At 35.4% G+C, this 20,113-nt stretch overlaps 1 protein-coding gene across 1 annotated transcript; it reads right to left on the minus strand.

Annotated features, from left to right (window-relative positions):
* Positions 1–242: 242 nt before the first annotated feature.
* Positions 243–18,274, minus strand: LOC123540946 (solute carrier family 23 member 2-like). Its single transcript, XM_045326281.2, has 3 exons — positions 18,139–18,274; positions 17,098–17,295; positions 243–4,597 (listed from the first exon to the last, which is right to left on the minus strand). The coding sequence occupies exons 2-3, from the start codon at positions 17,266–17,268 to the stop codon at positions 2,981–2,983; spliced, it is 1,788 nt and encodes a 595-aa protein (XP_045182216.2). The 5' UTR covers positions 17,269–17,295; positions 18,139–18,274; the 3' UTR covers positions 243–2,980.
* Positions 18,275–20,113: the final 1,839 nt, after the last annotated feature.

A 20,113-nucleotide genomic window follows, 5' to 3' on the forward strand; every position in this document is an offset into this window, starting at 1 on the left:
CTGGGGTCACTATCCGAGCTCCGATACACGTAGGTGCACTTCATGATGGGGGAAAGTACTTTATGATTTGTATGTAATTAACTGCATTACAAACTCAAGTCTCACTGGTGGTATTATTCTTGATCCTTTGTAGTCATTAAGTCCATCAAAACAGTACTGCTTACCCGCCTCCTCTGGCGCTATTGGTGTTTCATATTTCATTACCTATATTTCATTACCTGTTACGAACAAACTAAGTCCAATGTGAGTTCTATGCTTCCAACTGATCTTATAGACTTGATTACTTTTAGAATACTTGTAATTAATTCTTCTACAAAACACTGTCAAACAATTTAATTTGATATAGATCTACACAAACAACCGTTCAAAAGTTGTTCAACTTGAATTGCAGTCCTGCTGCTAATCAAAACCAGCACCACCATTACGTTCAATTGCACATCAACATAATACAAGAACATACAAAAATGAACACGTTGAAAATTTAAGTGGTTAACTTCACTTGAGCAACATGTTTTGAGTTAAAGTATTTTCACTTAAAGGCATATTTTGTTGCTGTTCTCGACTTTAGAAATAAGTTTAAATTTGTCTACATTGTTTGCATAGAAAAAAAACATCAATTTTTCAAGTGTGAAAACTTGCAACACAGTCTGTTCAATATACTTCTGTACCTAAACTCTTCAATCAAAATACGTTTATCAATTTTAAACTATTGTTTGAAAGATATATTTTGATTGGACTACTGTTTCCTTGTCATTTTAGATCTTTCATACGTTTAATTAGCTTATAAAGTATATTTATGTTATGCATGTGTATCATTGTTTTTTCCTCACAAGAAAAATGGGAGCGTGTGGTTTATTTATAAAACAATTTACAGATTTTATAAAGTGCGTCGTGATTTATAGCTCATTGTACAAATGGAATTTCGAATATGAATCGTGCAAAGGTTTTGTGCAAACTAAGCCTAAGACCGGACAAATAAACCTCAACATCACTTGTAAATCTATGTTTTTCACTTAAACAAATACAGGCCCTGGTTCATCAAGTTCAGAACTTTTCTCTTAATGGGAATGGCCGACTGAATTAAATAAGTGTACTTAACAGTGAATTGTGTGTACGCGAGCTGCTAAATAGCAAACTCTGCTAGACAATTGTCTGACAAAGCAGTGCTAACTGAATGGTAGTGAAATTGATTTTGAACATATTTCATAAAAAACAGAATTAAAGGCAAGATCTTTACTTTAGTTTGAGGGCTCATTTTTGAACATTATAAATTTGAAATAAAACGTTGAACTTATAACCAAGGTAGTACGGATTTCAGTTTTGTATGTTGGCTGATTTAGGGCATTTTGTTATGTCGCATTGGCGTTCGGGTGGCTATGTAAGCACGTTTCGTTTTGTCGTCTTGGCGCGAGCGCCAACGCGAGACAACGATACACTTTAATTTCTTCTTCATGTACAGCTATGGACGTATTTACCAGTACAAATGTGTACATATCTACTTAAATATAAAACAATCGTTGTAATATTGCGGCCAAACACTTCCTAGTTATCAAACCCTAAATTACTGACCCGATCGATTATTCTTAAGTTGCCTGGGACATGTACAGTTTATAGCGTACTAAACAGGAAAATATTCAAGTTCATCACAAAAGTCTTTTTTCGTTCGAGATCTTGGCGTAAACCTCGGGTCTGCCTGGCTTAAATGTGCAGTTGGAGGCCAGAGTTTGAACCGATCGTCATTTTGCGCTTCAGTTCTTAGATTAAATATTCAAGTTGACTTAACCAAATCAAGGAAACCACTTTCCGTGCTATACAAAGTGTTTACATAATAGTAAGTGTTGCAATAACAAATTTAATTATTACCACACCACTTTCAATATAACAGAAATAAACACATGTTAAATGAAAAAGACACAAGAATAAGTCCAGTTTTACCCCCACCCCTTTCTTTTCTGTACTTTGCATATAATAAAAATGTACTTATTGTTGAATTTTTGAAGCAACCCGTCTACAATATTTTTCCGTTACAGCTTCTTTTTGTTATGGGCCTATGCGATGCATGGCTCCATGGCTGTGTTTTGGGTGCTCTATGCTTCCGAGAAATCTACCCTTATCTTTTCTTTTATAAAGCTGTTATAATCTTTTGCTCATAAACACAAATTTAAAACTATACTTTCTAATATGTCTACACTTACAATCTGCACATTCCTGTCCGAAATAATTCACATAAATTCAAATTTATTCACGGGCAAATAAATTGTCATTACGCTCCCAAAGTTCTAACAGAACTCAACAATATTATCTTTGACATAACAGTAAAATTGACCTATAAAATGTTTTTAGATATTTTCAGTTAATCATTTTCATTCGCCAAGTCTAGATACACAAGATTTTACTACCAAGATATAAACAAAGATACAAATTTAAAGATTACTCTCTTAAAATCACTGCAGAATGACAGTTTGGTCGTTTGGTTTGGGTTTAATGCCGTTTTTAGAGGTGGAGGACGAATGATTTCAGACACAATGTCTTTTATCAAATCCTCACGGAGAACATACGGCCCGCCCGAGCATCGAACTAACGACCCCGCGATCCGTAGATCGGCGCTGTCCCTATTGAGCTAGGCGGGCGGATTAAGATCTTCTAACTTTTGCATAAATGTAACAAAACTTTAATTATATGTTTACACCATATGATTGACGAAAATATCATGACAAAGTATAAAATATGCATTTAAGTGTTTATGGCACCCGATTCAGAGTATATACAATTATGCAATCTGTTTTAGCCAAAACTTTACCAGTATCAGTCCAATTTAGTTGAAACTTAAACAGTGCAAAACAGTACACAAAACAAAATATTTACATACAACAAAATATTAACATGTGATTATATTTTCAAGTTTAACAAAATGTAGAAATAAAATGTAAACGCAGCCATTGCCTCGAGTTTTTGTAAATCGAATAATCAACAGGCAGTTTCAACATTTATAAACTGTGTTTAAAAATGCTGGACAAATTGGGATATACCTAAATGCTTTATATTTGTATAAACACGTTTTGAGAAATGGAGGATTATATACACTTGCATCAGCCATTGAATTCCTTTCGTGAGGTTTCAAACTTTCCTCCCGCCATGCTCTAATACCCCTTTCTCTTTCAGAACCTGGAATAGTGTTGTCTAAAACAAATCCTACAACGCCGCCAACAAACATGCTTGTGCCTAGTAAAACTGACAATATTTGATCTAATACGTCACTTCCGGTATTGACTGCGTCATTTCCCTGTAACCAGAACGGTAGGCTGGCCCCGAAGAAAAGCGATACTCCAAGAATGCATAGATTTCTCGGGGAGTTCAGATCAATATACTGAAGGTTAGAGAGACCAACCGCAGCTACCATTCCAAATGTCACCATAAAAAGCCCTCCAAAGACTGGTGGTGGTATTAGAGTAAACAGTGCTGAAAATTTACCAAAGCAACCAAGAATAAGCATTATACAACCACCAACCTGCACGACTCTTCTGCTTCCGACTTTTGTTATTCCAATTACACCGATATTTTCACTAAATGACGTTGTACCATTGCCTGAACCCCATGCTCCTGCCAATACACAAGCTATTCCTTCAATAAAAATTCCCCTGTTAAGCGCATGTGCTGGTGGTGGTGGCGCTCCTGCTAACTTTGCACATGCGTAGTAATCACCGACCGATTCAAACATTGCGGCTAACACTCCTGCAACCATACCGAAAACACTTGCTACACTTAAAGTAGGAATGCCCCACTGACCTGGATATGGGAGTCTGAACCATTTAGCTTCTCTTATGACATAAAGATTTGAGTCAGTTCTTGCTGCATACCCCCATTTATCAGGATCATTTGGCAAAACATTAGTTACTGTCAATATTGTACAAATAACACATGATATTATTACCGCCAGGAACACCGGAAATAGATTGAAGAAAGCAAGCCTGCTCCTTCGGCAGCCCCGTGTTTTGTCAATTGTACAAACTGGTATTTTTATATTATTTAGATATTGACTAAATGCGAGAACCAGACACGTAGTCATAAGTGCAATCCACCAGTGTCCTGAGGCCAGTTGGGACCCAACCGGAAACAAAGAAAACCCTGTAAGTGTAATTATAGGAACGATGGAAAGAGGACCAATGAACCTTAACGCAAACGTCATCATCCCACTTAAACCAATCACAACCTGGAATAGGGATGATATCATTATTGCTCCCTGGATTTCTCGAATACGTGTCATCCAGATCTCCTGATGTCCTGCACTTCCAGGTTCCGGAAGACCTAGGTCAGTGAAGTTTACACTATTCCCATATATTTCTCTCGCTACCTTGTACGGACATTCCCACTTTGACTGTGACATTATTGCAATGGTCGGTATGAGGAAAGTTGGCGTACTTCCTTGCACGATCGGTAGTCTTATACCGAAGGTTGTCTGTAGAATTGTTGCTACACCAGACACAAAAATAATAGTACCAATTACTTCACTGACACCAAGGGTGTCTTTATCCATGCAGAAGTACTCTGCCAGTACCAGCGGTATTGATATGATTCCACCAATAGCTGTCAGATAATGCTGAAAAACACATAAGATATCAACATGTCCGTTATAAGGCATGGCTTTCTCATGAAATTAAACAACAGAAATAATTTTTCAGTCACAAGTTCTAAATTCTTAATTCTGGCACTAAAAATGACCTACGGATAGAAAATATATGAAAGTTGAGTGTTATCATAATTTATGTATACTTAACAAGTCTTCTAACACAATATTAGTATTTTGAAAATCGAATTGTTAATCATACATTATTTTATTTACTTTAATACTGCAACCAATGTAAAAAAACGATATCTCAAAATACGTTTAAAAAAAAAATTATATGTAAAGTAACTCGCATACACTTCATGGTAAAATTGGTTTATCTATTTGCATTTTCAGAAGTAACTGTAGAAGTGAAAACACAATTGTAATATCAACCTTTGAAATTTGACCCCATTAATTTTTTTTTAAAATCCTTCAAAAATGAGATACTGAGTAAGTTAAATATTTGTGTGTGTCTAGCAAGTATTTATAAAGTGATTTCATGTTTTCGATCATACCCCAATATCAGATATATATTTTGCAACAATAAGAAAACTGTAATGTATTGTATGAACATATGAAGATTGTTACACTAGCAACCAAAATTAGTGTCACAATAATAACTGAAATTGTATGAAAACAATTTCAGTTATAACAATAGTAACTGATATTGTACGAGTATTTTAAGATTGCCACAACAGTAACTGATATTGTAGAAGTACATGAAGATTGTCACAACAGTAACAGATATTGTATGACTACTTGAAGATTGTCACAAAAGTAGCAAAAACTGTAAGACTATATGAAGACTGTCACAATAGTAACTGAAATGGTATGGGACAGTCATACAATGATAGCGTTCAGGTCAGCTTTCAGTTAATTAATTATTGTGTTTGTTTCCTCCGTTTTTGTTTAGGGTGGGACATTCAAATAGTTCGTAGAAAAACAAGTAATTTTGTTTAGATCTATGTTGATATTTACTCTGTATCCATTAGGTTTTGGCCTAAATGGCTTTACTTAATTTTATAACCGGTCAGATATTTTGAAGTTCCCAACAAAAATGAGTTCAATGAACTATTTTATCATTGTTTTTCATGGAGCATTCATTAATTTGCTAAGACAAGTTGATAACTTTGCAAATTGTTGTTAATCACAATTTTAGCAAAGTGAATCAATGTCCAATGTTTCGTCTATTCGAATTGACCTCAATTATTTTGCTTGTTTTAGTAATAGTCATTTATTTACGAAAATAGTGATCGCTTCTACATCTGTTATATGGCTGTGTACATAATGGAGGTTTTAATTAACTGACATGCTTTTGAAATTGCTAGAATATTTGTGAACATGTTATTGCGAAAGGTATAAATACTCAGGAAAAAAAATGCTATGGAAAAGATCGAATCAGAGGAAAGAAAATGTGTCACAGAAAGGAAGAAGGATAACTATAAAACAGCAGATCGATTTAGATAGAGGGTGATAGAAGATTAAGGAGCATGGGAGATTTGGAAGGGGTTGAGTTGTTAGCTTTATATAACACGGAATTTTCTGTATGTTTTAACAAAAATTACTCACTTTATCTATGCAGTATGGAGCTTTATAAAATGCACAGATATATGTTAAATCTGACTTTTTTCAAACTATATTTATATTTTACTTGTACTCGTCTCTCTCTTTTTGGTGGACCAAAAAGTGCTTTTTTTATATTTATGATTTATTTTGGATGTCAACGTTTATGTGTAGTGAAGTAATGTGCTTGTGATGAGTAAAACATTTTCATTGATGAGATATATTTCATTTAAATTCCCGAAAGAATTTTTCTATATATTTGGAGAGGCACACCGAATAACCAGTACTCTTTAATTTGAAATAAAACTGTGATATAAAAGATATTGTTACGTTATTTCTCTCATATAACGTGAATTTTCCTATGTTGGTCAAACAAAACTAAAACACAGAGTATAGTAACAAAAGCAGTTATTTATTTTGCAGCACAGCATTTTTAGTTATACAAAATCATATTTAAAACTTCTCAATATCATTCATTCAGAACAGCTTTTCTATAAATCTGGCATTATTATTGTCCTTCAATTCCCTTCTTAACTAATTCATTCATTTTCCCCCTCTCCTAAAATAAAACATTCTAAGCTTTTATACCCTTACTCTTGCGCATTAGGGTAGTGTGCAAAAATGTGATAGGGTGGTGTGCAAAATAGTTGCGCTGCGCGACCTTTGCACTACGCAACCCTTGCGCGGCACGACCACTGCTCTGCCCAACATTTACAACAGTAACTCTTGCGCGACCTCTGCGCAGCTAAAGCTGCCCAACCTCTGCGCAACATTCATTCTAAACATATTTGCGCAAGAACCTAGTGTGCGCAACCCAGTTGTGCAGACAGTGTCTAAATTGCACTAAAAAGACTGAGTAAGCATATTCTATTGCATATTGACTAGAAAAACAACTAAAGTATATGGTTTTATACTAATAAGTGCATTACACTAAATATAATAGACTAGTAGGTATATTTGCTATATACTTCAATATAAACCTAACATAGAATACATAAATGATATGCAGACTATATAAAATAATAAAGGGGTAAAAGAAATAGCTTTCTGACACTTGAACATTCTACTCTGGATGTAGAGGGCCAAACATAGACCAAAAACTGAACCAAGTAACCTGAGGATATTTGTAAACAATCTTACAACTGATTACTATGGCATTTCATTCATGAAATCTGATAGCTTGTCCTAGTTTTTGCAGACCAAGCAATGCTGGATGCTGGAAATATAAATAAACAAAGACCTCAAATGACCTGCGCGACATAACCCTGCGCGACCCTTCCTGCGCGACCTTTCCATATTTGGCTGTCTATTTTTAGTGTACAAAACAATAACAACAAGCTGAGTCAGTTAATTTCAACCCAGAGACAATGGCTATTTATAATTTGTATATAACTCATTAAAAATGATAGCCCAGTATATACCAGCTTAAAAATACCCTATTTCTTGAAAACTTCCTTTGAATTCTGCAACACTCCCCCCTTCTAGCACTTTGCTTACTCCGGAAGCAAACTGTACTTTCAGTTATTGAAAACTTCTGTTATTCAAATAAATTGAAACTTGTTACTCATTGAAAACAACAGGAATCAATGGTTAACTCACAAAATAGTAGAGAAACAAATAATACTTGTACACAGCAACAAATATGTAAAATATTACAGAATATGTTTAAAATGTAAACAAATACTGTCCCTCAACAGATTATAATATTACTGAAATGTGAACTCATAGTTACAAACAAATAGTAATAAAACATGAAATTGGTTCAAGAAAATATCCTATGGTACCAGTGTCAGTTGTCTGTGCTGGGCTACCTTTCAAAAATAAATCCATTTAATAGTTCTTGATAGCTGCTGAATACCAGTTACTTTATTAAAGAATTATTTAATACACTGTTACACTGCGGTAATAACCTGCAAATATATAACACTTTTAAATTATTTTAGACCTGATTTTTTTTAACGAAACTATATTTCATTTTAAACTTCCAGCACATTTTTATTCAATTCTGAAAGGCTTTTCAGAAAGTCACCTAATGCTTGTTTCCGGTCTGTAGTAACCTTATTTCTTTTTGAAGGTGTAAAGTTAACCGTTTCTGATAATCTTGGATATTGTTTGTGCCGATTGCTATCTCATTTTGAAGGAGAGTTTGTGTCTTTTTAACTTCTGATGTTAATATGTCTAGCTTTGTTTCTATTGAAATAAGTCTGTCTTCCAGAGAAGTTTTATTGGTAAGATCCTGCACCTTTTGTTTTTTTGTTGGCTGCGGCAAGTCTTCATCATCACTCAAGTTTTCGTAAGGAATTATATCATTGCGTGGTTCTACTGATGAAGATAGAACTGGGTCCACACCACTTGATACAGGAATTATGTTCTCTGGTACATATGACGTAGTACATGCAATAACTGTACTAGGCGTAGTATTACACATAGTTGATGCTGGTGAAGAATAACTGGATACAACAGTTTGACTTAGATGTTGATTTGATGGTGCGACAGTACTCTGACACACTCTTTCAAGAAAATTGTCTCCCTGTAGTAAGTCCATCTTTTCACTACTACTAATTTCCATTGACATGGAATGCTTAAATGTTCTACAATCTTTTCTTGCCTGATGTCTTTTGAGAGAAGATTTTACAGTGTAAATACGACCACAGTCTTCACATTTGAACATAATGAAACATTGTATCAAAATAAAACAAACTGTAACTTTGTCTATTGAAAAATAAATCCAAATGTTTTTTGTTTTTTTTATTGTTTGATCAAATTTTAATTTTACACAAGAGCTTTCTGTTTAACATATGGCTAATAAAGTTGTGAAGTCAGGCTGTGCCTGCCCTTATATACCAAATCTATGCGCGACCTAAAAACAGAATTTTTAGCTGGGGCAGAAAGTTCTGGACATTTGTCATCACTTTGTTACAGCGTTCCCTTTTTTGGAATGCCCAGCCTATCAGGTTGTCTCCTGTTACGTTCTCCCCTACGGATAATGACCTTTTCATTGTTATTAATGCCTGTAGATAAATTGTTACTGGTTTTCAGTGTATTTTTAGTTGTACTTTGTTTCTGCACACCTAAAACCCATTGTGGTAATGTTGAACACTGATATCTTTTTAACCTGTCATGGTGCACAATTTTGACTTTTGATTTTGAGGGTCCTGATATTCCAAATAACAAGTCACTTATTTTTCTGGTAATTACAAAGGGTCCTTTCCATACTTGAGCCTTTAATTTGGGACTTTTTCCCACCATTCTTGAAGAGTCAAGGCAGTACACAATATCACCCACATTGTAACTGTTTACAGAAATTCTTGTATCATAGTCTCGTTTCTGTCTTTCTGAAGATTTACTCAAGTTTTCACGAACGATACAGTATATTTTCGAAAATTTCTCATTTAAATCAGCTACATAGTCAGTGTGATTCTCAAAATTGTCAGCGTGGCAAACATTTCCAACTAGAAAATTTACTGGTAGATTGAACTCTCTTCCAAACATTAACATGTTTGGTGTATATTGGGTGCTTTCATGTACACTTGATCTGTAAGCACTGGTCATTATAGGTAAGTACAAATCCCAGTTTGTCTGTTCTCCATTCACATATGTAGTAATAAGGTTTAGTAATGACTGATTAAAGCGTTCTACCATACCATTTGAGGACGCGCGATATGGTGTACATCTTGTTTGATTTATTTCCAGTAAACAACACATTTGCCTAAACAGTTCAGACTGATAATTCTTTCCCTGATCAGAATGCAAGTCTAATGGTAGACCAAATCTACAAAAGAATTCAAACACTAATTTATTTGAAACTGTTTCAGCGCGTTGGTCTGGTATGGCATAACATTCAACATACTTTGTAAAATTGTCCATGACAACCAGGATATACTTATTTTTGTTCTCAGAAAGAGGAAATGGACCTAAAATGTCTGTTGAAACCCTGTCCATAGGAAACCCAACATGATATTCTTGTAATGGTGCCTTAGCCTTCTTATTTGGTTTCTTTCTAGCACCACAAAAAGCACATTGTTTTATCCACAATTTCACAGAAGCAGACATTTTATACCAGTAGAAATTCATTTTAAGTTTTCCCAAAGTTTTCTTAACACCTAAATGGCCAGAAAGAATTGCATTATGTGAAGCTTCAATAACTTGAGGCCTTAAAATGGATGGCAATACCAGTTGGTCATAGGTGGTCACATTATCTTTCTGTACAAATTTTCTAAATAATATCCCATCTCGAATATGAAGTTGAGTCCACTGTAACCATAAATTTCTGGTGGCTGGACTCTCAGCAGCCACATTATCACGTGCTGGTCTCATATTCGAAGTTGACATCCATGCTAAAATTTTCCCTATATCTGGATCTTCTTTCTGCATTTTAATCAGTTCTGATTTAGTGTATGAGCCTATCCAATTTGAAAACTTATACACCAAATTTTCAGCTGGTTCTTGATTATTCGGATACAGTCCTCCGGCATGACTTGTTTTTGCCATGTCCTTTTCTTCTGTGGAATCGCTCAAATCAACGTTATCCTCTGTTTCACTTTCAGACTTCTGCTCAGTAGCCCGCAAACGCCTCACCGAGCTGAATGTCTGATTAACACAGAAACCACACTTCTGCATAATTTGTTTGAAAAATGCTCCCAAACAAATCATAAACATAAACACCAAATTGATTACACTAAACACATGAACACTAGGCTTTGCGGAATCATGATTTGCTTTGACCAAATTGACTTTACCCTTGACAATGTCCTTTTTGGTCATCAAAGGAATCACATCATCGAATTCTGCAAGCTCTGACCACTGTTCATGCCTCTTCGTACACTCTTTACAACCTCCGCATGGAAGTTCACTTAGTATAGACTGACCATCATAGCAATTACATGTACAAGGATCACACGGAATCCTTGACAAGAAATCTGCATTGGAGTGTTTAGACCCCTTCCGATGCTCTAATCTAAAGTCATATTGCGATAGCACTTCCAGCCATCTTGCCATCTGATTTTCAGGTTCTTTGAAGGACATAATCCACCTTAATGAAGAATGATCACTCCTGATTAAGAATGAACGTCCTACCAAATACTGCTTAAACATAGTTACAAATGTAACAACTGCTAATAACTCACGCCTTGTTACACAGTAACGTCTTTGTGCCTTATTTAAACTTTTGCTTGCGTATGCTATGGGCCTTTCAGTGACCTTTCCCAATTTTTCATTATACTGCATTTGCGATAACACACCGCCAATTCCAAAATTAGACGCGTCACAATCAAGAATAAAATCTCCATCATCTTGAGGAAAAGCCATGACCTCATCACCAGTTAAAGCTGAACGCAAGTCATCAAAACTTTCCTGACACTCAGCTGACCACTCAAATGGTTGCCCGGCCTCCAACAACCTATTTAATGGCCTTGCTCTTGTAGAAAAATCACGAATATATATCCTGTAATATGAACAGAAACCGAGAAAAGATCGCAGTGTAGTCAAATCATGCGGTCTTTCCCAGTTAGCAATACAGCTAACTTTTGACTTTTGAGGACTAATTCCATCCTTTGTTACCACATGACCAAGGAAGGAAACTTCAGTTTTCAGCAAAAAACACTTGCTAGGCTTTAATTTCATGCCAGACTCTGACAATCTGGTCAGCACAATATCAAGCCTTTCAATATGTTCATCAAAGGTACGACCAAAATAATCAAGTCAACGAGATAGATCAACAAAATTTCCCATTGTAGACCTTTCATTACTAGTTCCATGCAACGCTGGAACGTCGAAGGCGCGTTGCAAAGACCAAATGGCATGACAAGGTACTCAAATAAACCAAACTTTGACGTAAATGCAGTTTTAGGGCGATCAGCCTCATCAACCTCAACTTGGTAATAGGCTGACAAAATATCCAAGCATGAGAAATAAGTTGAACCGCCTAAACTTTCTAAACAATCACTAATATTTGGTAATGGATAAGCATCTTTCTCTGTGACAATGTTGACCTTCCTATAATCTACACAAGGTCGAGTCGTGCCATCACGTTTCCTAACGTACACTAAAGGAGATGCCCACGGAGAAGTACTTTCACGAATAACATTTGCCTGCAGTTGTTCTTTTATTATTTTAGCTTTCTTCCTCAGCAAATGCTTTTGGCGGTCGCCTAGGTCGCTGTTTAATGGTTGCGCTGCTCCTGTATTTATCTTGTGCTTAATTACTGATGTTCTGCCTAAATCGTTTGGAGATTTTGCAAATACACTTGAATGTTTTATCAAGAGATTCTTTAACTTAAACTTTTGATTAGGATCAAGATTTTTCACTGAATTTTCATAAAGCCCACTCAGATGCTCTGGGACTTTCACATTTTTTTCTTTATTTAAACTACATTCAACCTTTTCACCAGGGGAGCTAATTTCTTCAGCTTCTTCAACACAACCAAGTGTTGTGTTAGCCTCAATTTTCACATCAACAGCACTTGTATTCATTAATCTTACTGGAATACATCCACTTTTAGACCTAGGATCAACCAGTGAATGACCAACTATGATACCACTTTCACATTCATCACTGTTTTTACATGGTGTTACTATTCCATACTGGGTATTTATACCAGTAGCAGAACAATGCCCTTCAATTATCTTTTCAGAATTTGCTGGTACAATAGTAGTCTTGGAACACTTAACACGGGCTGCTCTGTATTTTGATGTTTGCATTAAAGTTGGGTATCTTTTCCCATTGAGACGTAGCCCATGCTCTGCACTTAAAACAAAATTGCTTGCTTGTAAAAAGTCAAGACCTAAAAGACCGTCTTCTTGAATTGGTGCAACAAAAACTTTCCATTTAAACACATCTTTTTGAATTTTAAAATCAATTGAAACAGTTCCTAATATAGAAAGATATCCTTCATTGGCTACTTCAAGCTTAAAGCCATCACTAATTTTTTCTAGTGGTGGACGGCAGTCAGTAGGCAGACTGTTGTAGATTTTTGATGAAATTATCGTCACCACTGCACCAGTATCCAAGATAAAATTTGCACTAGTATCACCAAATTTTACAGGCAAAAGTAAAGATAATCCATTGTAAACATCACTAAAACACACTTTAATAATTCTGTCTTTTTCCTGGACTAAAGCAGGGCCGTTTGCCTTAGTCCTAGCTAGTTTTCCTCTTGACTTTTCAGACTGCCACGCACCTGGCAATCACGCGCATAGTGACCAAGATTATGGCACTTGTAACACTCGACTTCTGCCATATCTCTGCGTTTGAACTGATGCGAAGGTACATCCTTTTCCTTTTTCTTTATTGCTGACAACAATTCTTCAAATTTCTTATCAATTTCTTGCTTAAAAGAAGAAAACTGTGCCTGAGAAACAGTTTCCCCCTCATTTCTGCGTTGTTTTACCATCCTTACTTTAGTGCTGGATTTTGTTTCATCTTTCAAGCTGTAGTAGGTTTCCAAATTTCTCTGGCATCTTCTATAGTTTTCGGGTCCTTCATACCTACTGCAAGTGCCATCTGGGAGTCGCCCAAGCCTTTAATGAAATGACGAAGACAAATAGTGCCGATTGTATGATCATCAGCTGTGGAGTAGCCTTTACGGACAAGACGCTTAATATCAGCAACGTATTCAACAAGCTTATCCCTTGAGTTCAACTTCAAGTTCTCCAGCTCAGCCAGATAGGAAGCTGTGGACCTCCTCTCAACAAATCTGGCTGCCAAAGATTGCTCTAATAACCTGTAACTCTGCTGATTCTCAGCACTCACTTGGTTGAAGACAAATTCAGCTGCCTCATCACGTAGACTGTTGAGAAGGCGGAATGCCTTTTCCCGTCATCCCAACGGCATGCACTAGCTAAAGCCGCAAACTGGCGAATAAATGCAACATAAGATGTTTTCCCATCAAACAAGACTTGTTCTGGGAGTGGTACGTTATATTGCGGAGCTCGCCTTGGGTTGCATTCTTGCATAGCAATGTCCTGCAGACGCCCTAATTCAATGTCCCGTAATTCCAGATTATTTCGCAGTTCACGCACTTCATCACTTAATTTATGAATATGTAACTCTCTATTTGCCTGTGTCCTTTGAAACTCCCTTTTAATATTTTCTTTTTCCTGCTGATACTGTTCAGCCTCACTTTGAACAATTTCTTGGAGACCCGATTTTTCAATTTCCAAGATTTTAACAGTTTCTTGAAGTCTTTCAATGTTTTATAAAGCCTCTGTCAAACTAGCTTGTAAATCCTCATTATCTCCCATTATTCTTGCTAATTTTTTTCTAAGGTCAATATTTTCTGGTTTAAGTTCTTCCTCACGTGATGCTGATGCAGACCTGGCAGATTTTTTTCGGTCCCATATTACTGACTTTCTTCTAAAACTTGTGTATCGTCATCTAAAATTGCTGCGCGTAATTTCGCATTGTATGATTTCAGTTCTTCTATTTCTTTGTTCTTTGACATTAAAATTTCATTTACCTTTTTGTGATAGTCCTTCAAAGCACTGTTCAGACTTTCTTCTTGCATTATCATATGCTTAGATAAATTTGATATTTCTAAGCAAACTAATGATGCAGCATGTTGAAATTGTTCCAAGTCCTTTTCCATTTTTGTGAAGTTACTTCGAAAACATGTTAAAGTATTTATCCCACCGCTGCCACCAGTGTTACGTTATTTCTCTCATATAACGTGAATTTTCCTATGTTGGTCAAACAAAACTAAACACAGAGTATAGTAACAAAAGCAGTTATTTATTTTGCAGCACAGCATTTTTAGTTATACAAAATCATATTTAAAACTTCTCAATATCATTCATTCAGAACAGCTTTTCTATAAATCTGGCATTATTATTGTCCTTCAATTCCCTTCTTAACTAATTCATTCATTTTCCCCCTCTCCTAAAATAAAACATTCTAAGCTTTTATACCCTTACTCTTGCGCATTAGGGTAGTGTGCAAAAATGTGATAGGGTGGTGTGCAAAATAGTTGCACTGCGCGACCTTTGCACTACGCAACCCTTGCGCGGCACGACCACTGCTCTGCCCAACATTTACAACAGTAACTCTTGCGCGACCTCTGCGCAGCTAAAGCTGCCCAACCTCTGCGCAACATTCATTCTAAACATATTTGAACCTAGTGTGCGCAACCCAGTTGTGCAGACAGTGTCTAAATTGCACTAAAAAGACTGACTAAGCATATTCTATTGCATATTGACTAGAAAAAAACTAAAGTATATGGTTTTATACTAATAAGTGCATTACACTAAATATAATAGACTAGTAGGTATATTTGCTATATACTTCAATATAAACCTAACATAGAATACATAAATGATATGCAGACTATATAAAATAATAAAGGGGTAAAAGAAATAGCTTTCTGACACTTGAACATTCTACTCTGGGTGTAGAGGGCCAAACATAGACCAAAAACTGAACCAAGTAACCTGAGGATATTTGTAAACAATCTTACAACTGATTACTATGGCATTTCATTCATGAAATCTGATAGCTTGTCCTAGTTTTTGCAGACCAAGCAATGCTGGATGCTGGAAATATAAATAGAACAAAGACCTCAAATGACCTGCGCGACATAACCCTGCGCGACCCTTCCTGCGCGACCTTTCCATATTTGGCTGTCTATTTTTAGTGTACAAAACAATAACAACAAGCTGAGTCAGTTAATTTCAACCCAGAGACAATGGCTATTTATAATTTGTATATAACTCATTAAAAATGATAGCCCAGTATATACCAGCTTAAAAATACCCTATTTCTTGAAAACTTCCTTTGAATTCTGCAACAATATAATAATGCTATTGAAATAGTACAAGAAAATCATAGAAGTGACAACTAGAAATAATTAAGCTTTAAATTAAATATATTTATCATACATATGATTGAACATTTAACAACTTCTCTACACTTAGATTCTTTGGTGTTATATATGCCAAATAATGACATATTTCGATGAAATAGAAAAAGTGGAAACTCTATAGGTCACTCTAACAATGGTTAATGATTACTTTTTAAAATAATAATTTGGTATAAATTCATTGAGCTTATCATTTACAATACGGTATTCCTAAAATCTAAAGTCAAATACTAGCAATCAAGAAATCCTTAATGACTGCAGTATATCTAGATCTAATTCTTATGCTTATAGGCCTATTTTTCATCTCCTATACGAGGGGCGTTCAATAAGTAATGTTACTCCGTATGAAGTTCCGTAACCGGTGGCATTTTGTTTCCAATAAATTGCTCAATAATGTGCTGAAAACCGCAATTAAAAATAACTACCGGTTACGGAACTACATACCGAGTAACTTTATTAATTGAACGCCCCTCGTAAGTAGCATTTTTTGTACTTATATCAATACTTTCCATATTAATGTGTAAATGTCATATCTGGAGTGACTGTGATATCTATTAATTACCACATATTAATAGATGTCTGTCTTGGTTTTAATAGTACTTTATCGTCGATAATTTTCAAATTTATGGAGCTTAATGAAAAAAATGTGTATAATTTTAAATGAATACGCAACAAAATGATTATTACCTATGCATCAAGAAATATGTACTCGTTCTTTTGTGGACTGATATTTCTTCGTTTAACACGAATAATTATTTCATCTACAGAACTCGTGTTTATTTCTTGATATAAATTTATATGATAATGGTAGGTTGAAAAATTGTTTTACTCTGCAGATGTCGCTACTTCCCACAAAACGGCCATCACCTATTTGTACTCATTTTGTGACACTTTATTACTCTAACTATGCAGGTCTTAAAGGTCGTACATTAAACTATCGCTATACCTTACAATGTATATTAGTCAAACCATCTAGCTATTGAAGATCCTACATTAAATTGTCGCTGTGCCTTTCGATGTATGTTAGTCTAATCATGTAGCTATTAAAATTTCCTATATTTTAGTTTCTTATCCTTACCTGGAATCCAAGTAACAAGCAGAGATGCCAAGGTAGAGTTTCATCTACTGAATACATAACTGTTTTCTTTCTGTCGTCTTCGTTATTTTCAACGAAAACATCATCTTTATCTTCATCTGTCTGGGCAGGTATATTTATCATCAACTTTTCCTCAACTTGGTTTGAACTCATGTTCGAAACTTATCCAGCAGCGCTCACCTGTGCAATAACAATCCCTGATTTATAATATTAAGAAGTTATTCAACACGTAGCTACCTGTCTGATATTAAAACTTACTTTGTGTAATTTTCGGTTTTGATATTAAGTGCAAAGCGTTGCATGAATAGATTTCATACCCAAATGAGCGGGGGTTTTTTTTTTGGATAGTTTGTTTGTTTGCTTGTTTTAAGTTAAGCGCCGTTTTTCAACAGTATTTCAGTTATGTAATAGCGGACAGCTAACCTAACCAGTATTCCTGGATTCTGTACCAGTACAAACCTGTTCTCCGAAAGTAACTGCCAACTTCCACACATGAATCAAAGGTGGAGGGCGAATGATTTCAAACAAAACGTCTTTTATCAATCGTGATGGAGAACATACGCCTCAATCGGAGATCATACTCATGACCCCACGGTTCATAGATCTGCGCTCTCCATATTGAGCTAAGCGGGCAGATGAAATTCTTATGCAGTAAGTGGTTAATTTTACGACATACACATATTTTAATTTTTTTCTTTTTTAAATATAGGACAACCTCATTCATACCATAAATGAACACCAATATTAAGAACTGCAATGTTAATAATACGAGCTTTTAGAATTTTCCAGTTGATTAGTTTAAATCTTATTGTAAACAATCAATATAAGTAAGACATTATCCTTGTAAATGTCAGAAAATAAAACTTTAGAAATGCCAAACTTAGCTTTATTCATTGTTTTTTTTTTTTTATAAAATGCTAATTTTCTGAAAATATTCCAAGCTGGGCAAACCTACGTAAGAACATGCGTGCCTCCAATATAGCCTCATATACTTTGTATCTGGGAGTAAAATAAATATCTCACCGATTACACAAGGATATATTCCAGTACAAATGCGCCGGTAATTTAACGTCCGGTGAAAAAGTAGTTAAAATATCATGAAATAACTAAATTTACAATGCCAAAATTATGCGACGATACATTCCTCTCTATAGATAACTTAGACAAGCGCCTATCTGAATATTCCATAAGCTTGATTAATTTTTTCTATCACATTTAATATGCAATGAATTAACCTCTATTTGAATATATTACAACATAATTAAGATGCTTTAGCACGCATAAAACAAGCTTGGCATATCTCCTGACTGGGGTATATTACCTCGGTTTGTGTATTTACCTTATCTGGGTATCATAAAAACAAAAGGTTCAGTATCTCTTGAAAGCTACTAACATCTTTATCTTGATATAAGTAATATTTTTGATGTAGATATATATCATTAATACAAACACGCCCTTGAACAAATTTTCGCATTTCAGTAAAATCTGAGGGAGGCCGAATGCTACAAATGTTGTTTAAGATCCTTCAATTTTTTCAATATAAGAAGTTGTTAACTGGCTTTTCGATTTAAGCTCTGACGGCCCATAAACGGAACCAACTCTCCCATTTGGAAATAATTGGGAAAGGACCTATCCCATTTATCCTGCTGTTCAAAAGAAGAAGTCGTTTCAAACTATTTATATATTACACTCATAAGGCCCAAAATTGAGCCATTCACATAACTTTGAGAGGGGACCTTGAATAATGTTACAGATTAAGTTTTATGAAAATCCATCAAACGGTTCATGGAAAAAAAATCGTTTAGAGGTATTTCTATTGTTACATCTTGCGGTCCCTAAAATGGACTAAAAGACACAATTTAAATAATTTGAGAGAAGACCTTACAATGATGCTACATACCACGTTTATTGAAGATCCATCCAGCCGTTCATGAGAAGAAATCGTTAATGTAGCTCTATTTTTAGCTCTAGCGGACATTAAAGGAGCTAGGTGTCTCCATTTGTAACACATTTCTGAGAGGACCTTATAACGATGCTACAGAACTTGCCATAGACAAGATCTGATGAAGATCCATCAAACATTTTACAAGATGAAGTCATTTAAAGGTACATTGTGTATTTCTATTTTAGCTACAGCAGGCCCTGAAAGGGTTCAAGCGCCCCAGTTTGAAAAATATTTGAGGGAGGAACTTATCATAACGCTACAGACAAAGCTTGATGACGATCCACATAGTGGTTCATGAGAAGAACTCGTGAATGGTCATTTTTGTAACTTGTAGGCGGACCCGGAAGGGGCCAAGCTTAATTATTTGAATAAACCTGAGACATGTCAGTATGTTACTCACCAGGTTTGGTGTATTTCAAAAGAGAAGATATTTAAGTAAAAAGGTAGAAGCAGGATGTAGTACGACAGACCATCCACCTGTACCAATAACTGACCATGAACAAAGTTTGTACATTTGTACATCTTTAATGAGATGGGACACGCATTACTAAATGCTACTGTCCTCCAGATAGCCTTGTTCCAGTTTGAACTCCCTATAGCACCGGCGGACATGATCTGTCACCGTTCCAGCCAAGAACAATACAGTGGATTTGGTCATTCAACCAATTATATTCCGTTCGAAGATACAAAATAAATAAAACGTATATGGGAAAGAAAGCATCCGGAATATCGTTTGATTAAATGCTTTGCCATGCTAAAAGAATATACCGTACTAAATTATAAACATTGGCCTTATCAAGACCATTGCATGCGAAATAGCTACTAGTATCTAGCAAATAAATGACAGGTGTGAGGATTTACACAAACGTTATCGAAATAGAAATATAGATTATCGCAATAATATTTTCAGAAAACCTTCGACTATAGAGATTATCTTTTCAGAAAACTTATCACGATAGCTTTTTTAAATTATCGCGATAGCTACCTAGCTATCTCGTTGCAGAAATATGCCACCGTAGGAGTGGACATACTGCGCCCTCGTGATAACATAAT

Source organism: Mercenaria mercenaria, chromosome 16 (genome assembly GCF_021730395.1).
Source record: "Mercenaria mercenaria strain notata chromosome 16, MADL_Memer_1, whole genome shotgun sequence".
Lineage (NCBI taxonomy): Eukaryota > Metazoa > Mollusca > Bivalvia > Venerida > Veneridae > Mercenaria > Mercenaria mercenaria.

Excerpts from the sequence above, each read along its gene's own strand:
- LOC123540946 (XM_045326281.2), bottom strand. The coding sequence starts at position 17,268 with ATGAGTTCAAACCAAGTTGAGGAAAAGTTGATGATAAATATACCTGCC. Across the intron at positions 4,598-17,097 it reads GCTTGTTACTTGGATTCCAG|CATTATCTGACAGCTATTGG; the intron begins GTAAGGATAAGA and ends TGTGTTTTTCAG.